This window comes from Marmota monax, unplaced genomic scaffold (genome assembly GCF_021218885.2).
Source record: "Marmota monax isolate L192 unplaced genomic scaffold, Marmota_monax_Labrador192_F-V1.1 WCK01_AAM20220418_F8-fsc00151, whole genome shotgun sequence".
NCBI classification, from domain to species: domain Eukaryota; kingdom Metazoa; phylum Chordata; class Mammalia; order Rodentia; family Sciuridae; genus Marmota; species Marmota monax.
Window position 1 is genome coordinate 4,015,346 of NW_026694226.1, and position 11,989 is coordinate 4,027,334.

At 31.3% G+C, this 11,989-nt stretch overlaps 1 protein-coding gene across 1 annotated transcript; it reads left to right on the forward strand.

The window, feature by feature from the left end:
* Positions 1-7,819: 7,819 nt before the first annotated feature.
* LOC124108209 (olfactory receptor 6C1) lies at positions 7,820-8,776 on the forward strand. The gene has a single exon (XM_046466609.1). It carries the CDS (start codon positions 7,820-7,822, stop codon positions 8,774-8,776), a length of 957 nt encoding a protein of 318 aa, XP_046322565.1.
* The last annotated feature ends 3,213 nt before the right edge of the window (positions 8,777-11,989 follow it).

The window sequence follows — 11,989 nt, forward strand, 5'->3', positions numbered from 1 at the left end:
AAATATGTAGTGACCTGAATGAGTGCCATGGTGAAGATTCAACCAGGGAAATGAAAGTTTACTTCTCCTCTGTCCTTCTATATCCAGACCACAGCTACCTGCAATGCTGAGCTCCTTGGCTTCAGCTTTCTTTTTAACCTGCAGGTGACTATGTTGTGTCTCCCATTAAAGCTATCTGTAGGTTCCATGTAATCACTGATTTAGAAAACTGACTAGAAAACCAGTGGCTATAGAACTTAAATCACTTTACTAGTTGTTCTTAATAATGAAAATATTTTATAATACATTGTTGTTTTAATAATATTAAAGTTTATTTTTCATTTAACTACCATACAGTTTCTTTTTAAAAATTAACATGAACTATGTAACTAATTATTATCTACCACAAATTATTTTGCATGTTGTTTGCAATATTTGTTCAATTATTACCAGTCTCCGTAGGACTTGGATATTTTTTTTTCCACTTAGAAGTAATTGCAATTTCTCTATTTCCTTGATTTGGTTTAAGTACGTGTTCTTGTTTATCTATACATATTTTTTTCAAAATGTACACATAAAGTTGAATATTTATGTAACCACCAATGCTCTTTTGCGAACTGCAAGTGTGATAGAAATTTCATTAAAAACTATTTATTCCATGCTTTATTTTAGACTAGGTTGTCCTGTACCATATCTTATTTAATCATCACAGCTATATGGCAAAATAGACATGGTTATGTATTTTTTTTATAAATGGGTAAATTGATGCTTAGAAAAGTTGAGTAACTTGACTAACATCCTTGTGCAATAGTAGCCAATATAAGAGTAGTCTGAAAAAATAAAATGCAAACAAATATAAACACTAGTCTTTGCTTTATTTTTATATTTTGTATTTTTTTTTGCTAAGGATCTGAACAAATGTTTGGCTTTTCTCCATATTTATACCTCATTTGGGTATAGTGGAATAATGATAATTTTATCCAGGAGGATACTAACTCCAGATATTTTATTTGACATAAAAACTACAACATTAATCAATCCAAACAGGAAACCCTTCAACCACAGTACTGTTGAGCAAAAGAATGAGAAAGAAAAAAAATATTTATAGTGTTAGCAGTATTATGGTAGAAAAAATTATTATAGGAAAGCAGACTAACAATGGAAATAAAGGAGTGATTCAGTATAAAGTAGTAGATTCCCAGTTTGAAAATTGTCATGGAACATTGGGTAGAGGTTTGCATTAGGAATTGAGATTCTGTATTTGGTTGCCCTTTTCATCCCAGAAGATGACATCAAAGGAAAAAAATCTTTATACTTAGTGTTGCTATTTGTTTGTTAATATTTTTTTCTCTGTCTTATTGGACACTGTCTCCCAAGCTTCCTTTTAGAACTTCAATAGTAATGTGTATTATGTTTATATTCCTTTGAGTTTTGTTTACATTTTTCTTCTGGCAATTTTCATTCACTGAATTGGTCCCTTGAGCCAGTGACAGAGAAAATGGACAAAAATATTACGTAGCTCATGCTACATAAAATTTATATAGAAACCATGCCAAACATTTTTAAGGCACTTCTGATACTATTTTATATTTTTTCTTCTTCCTCACAATTTTATATTTTTGCTTTTTTTTTCACTATTTGTAGTCAAAGAAATATATCTGCTCTGAATAAAATGGAAAAATTAAGGCAAAAGTTTTGACACTATCAAAATTGACTTTTATTTTAAATGGTACAAAATCTATAATTTAAAACAAATCATACTAGTTCAGTGGAAGAAAGAGGGAATATTTTTAGAAACACTGATTTCCCTGGATTAAAACAAAGGCATTGTCGAATTTTTTGTTATTCCAGTCATTCTGGATGTTAGTGAAACTGGATGAAAACCAGAGGTAAGTTGGATGTAGAGAGGGTGGAGAAGACTCTCAAATCTCAGCATTGATTCAATACTTCACTGCTTGACTTAACCTTAGAGACTGAGATAACAGACTTTGGTTTAGTTTGATGGAGGTTAAATAGAATATGGTAGCATATATTTTGAAACTTGACACATTAGAAGTCATATAAAAAGACCATATGTAAAATGGTTAGGATATTTTATTTTATCTATTCCTTTTCTATTGATTAAAAGCGGGAAATTATTATCTGTATCTTTGTATTTTTAATTGAATAGAGACATGTAGTACTGTTTTTAAGAGAACAAACTTTAATTATAGGTCATCTGAGATTATATTCCACATTTGATAGCTTTGAATTAATGGAAGTACAGGATCTCTGAGTCTTAATGTTTCATTTAAGAATAGGAACAACAATTTCATATTTAACTTATAAAGATTGAGATAGAATATAAATGTTTTCAGTCATTGGAATAAATTTGCTCTTGGTAAACCACAACTACTCTTTATACCCTTCCAAGAGTTGAGATTTAATTCCAATCAAAAGAAAAATCATCAACACAGCTATTCTTAGAACCTAAGAGTCACATGATTTATGAAGTACTTTTGTTTACATAATTTTATTTAATTCTCAAAAACATTCTTGAAATTCCAACTGCATGTTAAGACTGAAGCTTAATGAAATTAAGTAACACATCCAAAGTCACCAATCCATTGCATGACTCATTTGTATTTTAATCTACGTCTAAAAGTTAAGCTCATACCTAATGTAATAAATAATAAATTAATCATGTTTTGAGATGACAATTTTGTTATTAATTCATTTCCTCTTCCTTTCTTGTATAAATTATAGATCACTAGTTAATGGAATAAAAGTATAAACCCTTACAGACACAAGTGTTAGTATTTATGAAGTGATCACCAAATGTGATTTGATGTATTTTCCCTTGATTTGTTTTGTATGCACTGCTACAAATGCAGAGAATTGAACCTGCCCATCATTTCTAAAATTAATAAATATAAATTATTCTTATGATTATTACTCTTTGTAAATTTTTTAAAGTTGTCAATGGATCTTCTGTTTTATTTATTTATATGTGGTGCTGAGGATGGAACCCGGGGCCTCACACATGCCAGGCAAGCACTCTACCATTGAGACATAACTCCAGTCCCCTATTATTCTTTTAGAGAAAAATATTCTAAAATAATTGTGAGAAACTGTAAAAATAAAACAACCAATCTAACCATTCAGTCGGTTCTCCTGAGGAGTTTTTGCTTTTTTCATGCTGATGGACTTTCTCAAAGGAACATATTATAGCTCAGAGCCTGGAATGCCTGAGAAGTGTCAGAAGTGCATTTTCTTGTGATTACGAAGCTGAGCTAGAGATTGCCCATACTTTGAATTCAATAATTAGCCTGTTCTCTAATGTACTAACCTAGACTTTGAACACCTGTTGAAACTTATAAAATAGAAATAAAGAGTGTGGCAATATGAGTTACTCTGATATTTTTCTGATGATTTCTACTGGGGTTTAATTGAAGAAGACATAATTGAGCAAATGAAATATTTAAAAATTAGATTTTCAAAGTTTTTGCTTTACTAAGAAAGATTTCAACCTAGGGCAACATAAAAGAAAACTATTACAAACAGCAGATATATGTGTGTGTGTGTATATATATATACACACACACACACACACACACACACACACAGAGTGTGTGTGAGGGATGGATCAGAAATCAAATGGAACAAAAATCTCTTATCTCAGACTCAAAGGAACATCCTTTGATACTTTAAAACTAATATATCTTTTAGTATAATGTTAATTTTTCACCTTGGACATCAAATATATTGCCCATATGTTATCTGATTTGTTTAGGCAGTCATTATTAATATTCATTTGGTGGTAGAGATTTGGAAAGTGCAAAAATTTTATTTAATAAGTAATAAATATCACTAGTAATTTAATTTTTAATGACTCAAGGAATCTGTCTTAGGTTCTTTGGAAAGAAAGTAAGAATTTTGATACAATGAGTAAAATGAAATGAGAACTTAACAACCTAAGATATGTTCTTCCAGGAGAAAATATGGGTCTGCATTCACAAATAACAAACTGAACTGATGAGTTACATTTTTGAAGATACCCATCATCCTCTACACAAACACATCCTTGGAATAGTTTAAGGCTGTAGGAATCATATATACCTTATTCAATATTTAATTATTGTTTCAAAGGAATATGAATACTCATAATTTTATTATAATTCTTTTGTATTAACAAATGAAAATAATCCATTGAATTTTTACATAAAAGCATAGTATACCACCCCCCCAATTATTGACATTAGATCTACTAATGCTAGAGATTCATTAAACCTGCTTTGTTGGTTTTTGAAAACTTTCTATAGAAGTGTTCATTTTTTTGGTGATGTGCTGAAAAAAATGTTCATTTTTTTAATTGATATCTTCCTTCAGAAAACCTCCTATATTTCTTCAAATTTTTAATCAGTAGCCAAAAGAAAATAGTGAGTAGTGTTATTATTAATATTCAGAAAAAATGTTAAAATTAACAAAGATTTGGAAGAAAAATAGATATCCAATAAGTTAGAACCAAGGTTAAAATACAGTGCATTCATACATTTTCACTATGGAATAATAATAATATAAAAATAATAGTAATAATGTACTAAAAATAGTAAAATGTATTGTTAAAAATCGGAGTTTCCAACATCAGTAAGTAATTACAAGAACTTTAAACTTGAGACTAACACCAAATTTTGTCTATTTGATGGGAATGTAGTTTGTTACTTCAAGGTATTATGAAAAATTCTTGATTTTAACACAAAGAAAACTCTGATAAGGTAAGTTTGATATTACTGGAGGTGGAGTAAAGTGAATAGAAAGGATGGATTATAAAGAAATGTTACAAAAGTAATTAGAAATAACGTTTAATGAAGTTTTTCAAAATTTATGTATCAATAAAATATGGTTTCCTTTACATGTCTTTGGTTTTAAATTTATTCAATATAGGGAATTTTGGTCAAGTGTTTAAGCATACCTTGTAAGGTAAGTAATGTGGGGAAACACATCTTATAAGAGAAAAATAAAGTATAAGTACTGTCCAAGCTAGAATATAGCATTAAATAGAGAACTGTGCCTGATGGCAGCATTTATTTTAACAACAAACTCAATATTAACTAGATGAAATTTTCTTTTAAACCAATATAACTATGCTAGTCACTAGAAAATGTTGAAATAGGAGTAAGAACCCGTTTTTTCAAGAATGTACAGAGTAATGGTAGACTTCACAGGAGACTTCAGCATAGATTAAGTATAGTGGGTTGGGAGGAATGACTAGGAGTTCTTATGATATGTATACAATGGATACTCCTCCTGTGATGGAAAGAGGTGATTTGGAGTGTCATTACAATATGCCACTCACAATACTGTTATAGTTGACTTCAAACTTCACAATCACTTCCAGAAAGGTTATAATTAATGAATACAGAAAAACAAACTAGCCATGGTTCATGTTGATGTGCTGTGAATAGTTAATTTCCAGGGGCAATGATCATATCCTGGAGAGAGATGGGAGTAGAATGTGTGTGTGTGTGTGTGTGTGTGTGTGTGTGTGCGCGCGCGCACGCGTGTGGTAGCATGAAAGAAGTACATAAAACATGGTTAGAAAGGTCAGCATAATGTAGATAGGGTAAAAGTAAAAAGCTAAGCATCATTTGCCTAAATGTGATAGGTGCTGTACAATCAGGTAATTCCTACTCTATTATTGTTGTTGTTGTTCTTGTGAAATTCTCTTGGGGTTAAATGTATTTGTTCCTATTTATCTAAAATAACCTCGGGCTGAGGACCATCATCCTAATCCCAAAGGTATTCATATCAGTGATTAGGGAACATTTTCTCTGTAGAAAAATATCAATACAATTTCCATTAAGTGTTAAGCATTTTTCCAAATGCTTCACATATATTAACTTATTTAAATCTTTTGATTATCAAATGAGATTGATTTGTATTGTAGATAAAGAAACTGAGCACAGAGGAGTAAGTGATTTTTAAGACCTAAAAATTGGATTTGATTCAAAACCAGACATTTCCCCTCTTTCTTATGCAAATATCTTTGGCAATAGCATTTAAACTTTAGCTCTAAAAAAGCATTAGAACTTATTATTTTAAAAATATAAATAAAACTACTAAAGCAGGTTTTCTTGGGATATGCCTATCTATCTATCTGAGGGCATCCTCAAATATGAATAACAATAATAATGATATTTATTATTTTAATTAGAAAGCAAAATAAGTTGACTAGGAATACACATCATAAAAGTGACACAAGTAGACTAAAATATCATGAAATTTTGCAAGAGATTTATATACAATAACTCTCAGGTTCAAACCTTCCAATGTACGTTCGTTTCTGCTTCTTTCTCTCCTCTATCCCTGACATCTGAGGCTGCTCATTGCAATGACATCAGTATTTCCAACTTCCAATGAGGTAGTAGCAGGAGTTGGAAAAGCCAATGAGTGTTAATCAACATTGGTAGATGGCTAAGGACAAAACAACCACTTTAAAAAAATTATCTTTTCCCATTTTTGGCAGTTCTCAATGTAATTAAACTATTAAATAAAGGGAAATGTGTATTGATATTGGAGCAGTGTCTCAAAAGGAAGATATTTTGTAGCCACACATCTTAACCTTTCAGTAAGAAATAACATTTGGAATCAAAAAAGTCTGGCTAAAAATCTTGGCCCTACCATTTCAAGCTGTGTGATACAAAATCATTTTCTTATTATTTTAAAATTTATTTTATGCATTCATATTAATTGCACGTGTTAATGACATTCAGTGTGATATTTCCATAGGTGTATATACAGCATGCATTGATCGTATTCAATCACCCTTCTTCCACTCTCCCACCAACTCACCCTTGTATCCTTCATAATCCCTATTCGTCACCATTCTACTTTTTCTTTTTGAGTTTCCACATATAAGAGAGAACGTGTGACACTTGTCTTCCTGTGTCTAGCATACTTCACTAAACATAATGCCCTTCATTCCACCCATTTTGTTCCAAATGATTTCATTCTACTTTATGGTTGAATAATATTCCTTGGTATATATACTATATATTATTCATCCATTACCCTGTTGAAGAGCGTCTAGACCCTTATTATATTTACAATGTGAATTGTGTCACAAAAACATGGGCATGCAAGTATATCTTTTGTATGCTGACTTTATTTCTTTTGAATATATACCCAGTAGTATAAAGATCAGACAATTTTGTAGTTCTGTTTTTAGTTCTTTTTTTTTTTTTTGGTGGGGAGCATACTGGGGAATTGAACTCAGTGACATTCAACCACTGAATTGCATCCCCAGCCCTATTTTATATTTTATTTAAAATATAACAAGAGTCTCATCATTGCTGAGGCTGGCTTTGAACTCATGATTTTTCTGCTTCAGCCTCTTGAGAGGCTGGGATTACATGACTATGCCACCATACCTGGCCTATTTTTTAGTTTTTTGAGCACCTACATGCTATTCTTCATATGGCTGTCCTAATTTACATTATTACCAACAGCTTATAAGAGTTCTTCTTCGACATATTCTAATCAACATTCTCTCGTGTGTGTGTGTGTGTGTGTGTGTGTGTTTGACAATAACCATTCTAAGGGTGAGATGGCACCTCATTGGAGTTTTGATACTTAAGTAGTTTTTAATCTGCTAAAACTAGAGTTTTTCACTGTAAAAGAGAGAAAATTAAAGGATCATTGTCATTATCAGGTGGCTTTCCATTTTCCCTAAAGGTGGAAATGGCATAATAGTTCAGGAAAATTCCAGCTTCACACTTGGATATTTTAAAATTCTAAACGTAAGTGCTTTATTTGTGGTTTTTCCTATAGGTTCAACAAGAAAAAACTACTGAAGAAGCAAATGAGAAATCATACAGAAGTAAGAGCGTTTATCCTCCTGGGATTGTCAGATGATCCCAGGCTCCAGGTGGTAATATTCATCTTTCTCTTCCTCACCTACATGCTCAGCATCACTGGGAACCTGACCATCATCACCCTTACTCTGCTGGATCCCCATCTTCAGACTCCCATGTATTTCTTCCTCAGGAATTTCTCCCTATTAGAAGTTTCATTCACAACCGTCAGTATACCCAAGTTCCTAAGTACCATTATTTCAGGAGATAAAACCATTTCTTTTAACAACTGTATAGCTCAGTTGTTTTTTTTCATTCTCTTGGGAGTCACTGAATTTTACCTTCTGGCTGCCATGTCCTATGATCGATACATTGCCATCTGCAAACCTCTGCACTACATGACCATCATGAATCGCAAAGTCTGCACAATGCTTGTCTTTGCTTCCTGGCTGGTCTCATTCTTAATTATCTTCCCTGCTCTCATGTTGCTACTACAGCTTGATTACTGTAGGTCCAATATCATTGACCATTTTACCTGTGATTACTTCCCCCTCCTCCAACTTTCTTGTTCAAACACTAAATTCCTTGAGATAATGGGGTTTTCCTGTGCTGTGTTTACTCTGATGTTCACCTTGGCACTAATATTTCTGTCCTACATATATATCATCAGAACTATTTTGAAGATTCCTTCAACTACTCAGAGGACAAAGGCCTTTTCCACGTGTTCTTCCCACATGATTGTCATCTCCATCTCTTATGGCAGCTGCATTTTTATGTACATTAAACCCTCAGCAAGAGAGAGAGTGTCTCTGAGCAAGGGAGTGGCTGTGCTAAACACCTCAGTGGCTCCTATGCTCAATCCCTTTATTTACAGCCTGAGGAATCAGCAGGTCAAGCAAGCCTTCATGAACATGGCAAGGAAGATTGTGTTTTTTACAAGTACACGGAAAGACGTGGTGTCTTGAGGTAAAGGCACATTAATGTGTAATTAAAAGTACAAAAAGAATGAAAATTTAGTAACCAATTCAAATAAGTATTGCCCTTCTTTCATTCTTGACATTCACACTTTTCTTTTTCCTAACAGTTTACTGGCATATTTGTTTAACATATGTCTCACCAAATTTAAATAATTTTTTATGACTTTCTGACACCCCATTTTTCTGGTGCTTATTCATCACAACCTCTTAATAAATTATTATTTTACAAAGGAAATTTCAATTTGAATTTTGTTCAGGAAAAAACATATCCCTATATATAGGAGACACAAAGATATTGATATATTTTACTTAACACATCTCAAAATATAAATTGTGTTTTTATTTATGTTTTACAGAAATTCCCTTGAGTTTTTTTTACATTTTTTTTCTAGAAAAATCTTAAATGCTACATAAGTGAATGAAAAATGTAATTTTTTTTTCATTTAAAACCAAGAACTAGGTCTGGGGTTGTAGCTCCATGGTAGAGCCCTTGCCTTATATCTGCAAGGTTCTAGTTCAGTCCCCAGCACTACAATAATAAAAAGAATACTAACAATAATTCAAAAGTTAAAAATGAAAATAAATGAATAAACATGTTATTTTTCTATTCACAAAGTAACCTGGGCCATTCATTAATAATACGTCTTTCGATTTAGGTGCTCAATAGACTTTCATATTTTCATTTCCTACGATGTCTCCATAGATGTATAGGTAGACACACATATAAATATATACATACATATGTGTGTGTGCGTGTATATATATACACGCACACACACACAAACACAAATATCTAATGAACACATGCTATAGAAAATAGTGAAGAAATAAGTATTAGATATATGGGATAAAATTATTTTCTCAAATTCCATTGTAAGCTCTCTTTTGATTATGAGTGTGTTTGTGTGTGTGTACACATTCATGTGTTGTTTAAAACTAATCCAAAACATGATATGTGTTTGTGTATGAAATATATTAAATATATATATATATATATATATATAATATATAATATATATCCTTTGAACATATTTTGTATATATAATATATATAAAATATGTGTTTTTAATAATTATATATATATATATATATATATATATATATATATATGAAAAAATATTTAGATATGGGATTAGATATCCTTCTCATGTTTCATGGACTAGTTATAAACAGGGCATATATCCAAATTAGTAGATTCTAAAGTAAAATATTTTAAGTTTCTGTTTTGTATAAAATATAAGCTTCATTGCAAAGAAAAATATTCCATTACATGTAAAGTTCTGGTTTAATTTATTAAATTTCTATTCCACATAGTATATTCAAAATGTAAAATAATGTGTATCTGTGTATAACTTAAGATTATGGATACTGAGAAGTAGTCACAGATAAATGAAGCATTAATAACTTATTATGAGGATAAAAACAAATATGTAGAGCATATAGAATAATTGTCTGAACTATTAAATATCAGCAATTAGGGGCTAAGGTTGTGGCTTAGTGGTAGAGCACTTGTCACACATGTGTGAGGCACTGGGTTCGATTCTCAGCACCACATAAAAATAAATAAATAAAATAAAGGTCCATCAATAACTGAAAAAAAATTTAAAAATCAGCAATTATCATAGTTTTCTCTAGATCCAACTGATATAGTTTTGAACATTTTCAGATAAAAAAATTGTTATTGGGTAAGAACGCATGACATGAGATCTAAATACTTCAGCAAGTTTTAAAGGCACAATACATCATGGCTAAATATAGGCACAATATTTTACAGGAGATCTCTAGAATTTATTCATCTTGCATAGGGGAAATCCTGTATACAACTTGAACATAACTCCTGTTTTCTCTTCTGCCAATCATGTAGAAATTGTCAGTCTACTCTCTGCTTCTATGAGTCTACTCTAGATACTTCATATAGGTAAAATCATTGTGTTTGTCCTACCATTACTGGCTTATGTAACTAAGTATATTGTCCTTCAGGTTCATTCACATTATACGTATGTCAAAATTGTCTTTTAAAAAATAATTTGTGTGTGTTTAAAATGAAATATATATATTTATTTTCGTATCTTTTTTTGTGAATAATTCTACAATGAACATGATAGTGAGATAGATCTTTATGATCTTCATTTCCATTGTTTTGGATCTATACACAGAAGTTGGATTTCTAGATCATAAGTTGGTTCTACCTTTAATTCTGTGCCATTTTCCATAGTGGCTGCACAATTTTATATTCTCATCAACCATGCACAAGAGTTCCAGTTTCTCCACATTCTCTCCAATGATTGTTACATTTTGTCTCTTGGATAATAGCTCTCCGAACAAACAGGGGTGACATGGTATCTCATTGTAGTTTTGATTTAATTTCCCTAATGATCAGTGACATTGAGGTTCTTTCCATATACTTGTTGGCCCCCTCTTAGAGAAATTTCTAATCAAAATCTTGCCTATTTTAAATTAGGTAATTTGTCTTTCTTTTCTATGTAGTTGTACAAGTTTCATATGTATTTTAGACATTACTCCCTTATCTGATATTGACAACGAAGTCAGACATAAATCAGTGACATTACTTATATGGCCATGAAAAGGACCTTTTGAAATCAAGGTTCAATTTTCTATTAATTCTATTAGGAAAATCACTGTCTAACTCAGTTGCATATTCCTTTTCCTTAGAAAAAACATGCCTTATATGGTTGTAAATCAAAAGTATAATTCTAATGGAGTATTCTATATAAGGCTTCTCCTCCTGTAAGAAGTTGCAAATATCTTTAAAATGAGTGCACATTCTGGATACTGCCCAGCAGGTATCTAGTGTAGTTGAGTTTTTCCAATAAAGTGCAGAATGCATAATTTCTTTCAGGCAGGTTCAGTCCATTTTCCAGGCCAAAACTCTACATAAATTTTTCTTTACATACTCTAGAGAATGTTTATGATATGAAATTAGACAGAACCCAAATGTAACATATGTTGCAAATTTATCACCAATTATTACGGTAGTTTAGAGAAGATGTCATTGGTTGAAGAAGTTTGCCTTATAGATGGAATGTTAGTCTGTAATGTAGAAATAGGTTGTACTCTGCATTTGTGTGATTAGTGATCCTTGAAATTTATCTCACTTGTCAACTAGAGTCTGCAACAAGAGAATTGTATTTTTTCTTACTAATATCTTTTAGGAATATGACAGTAGTTTTATAACTTTGA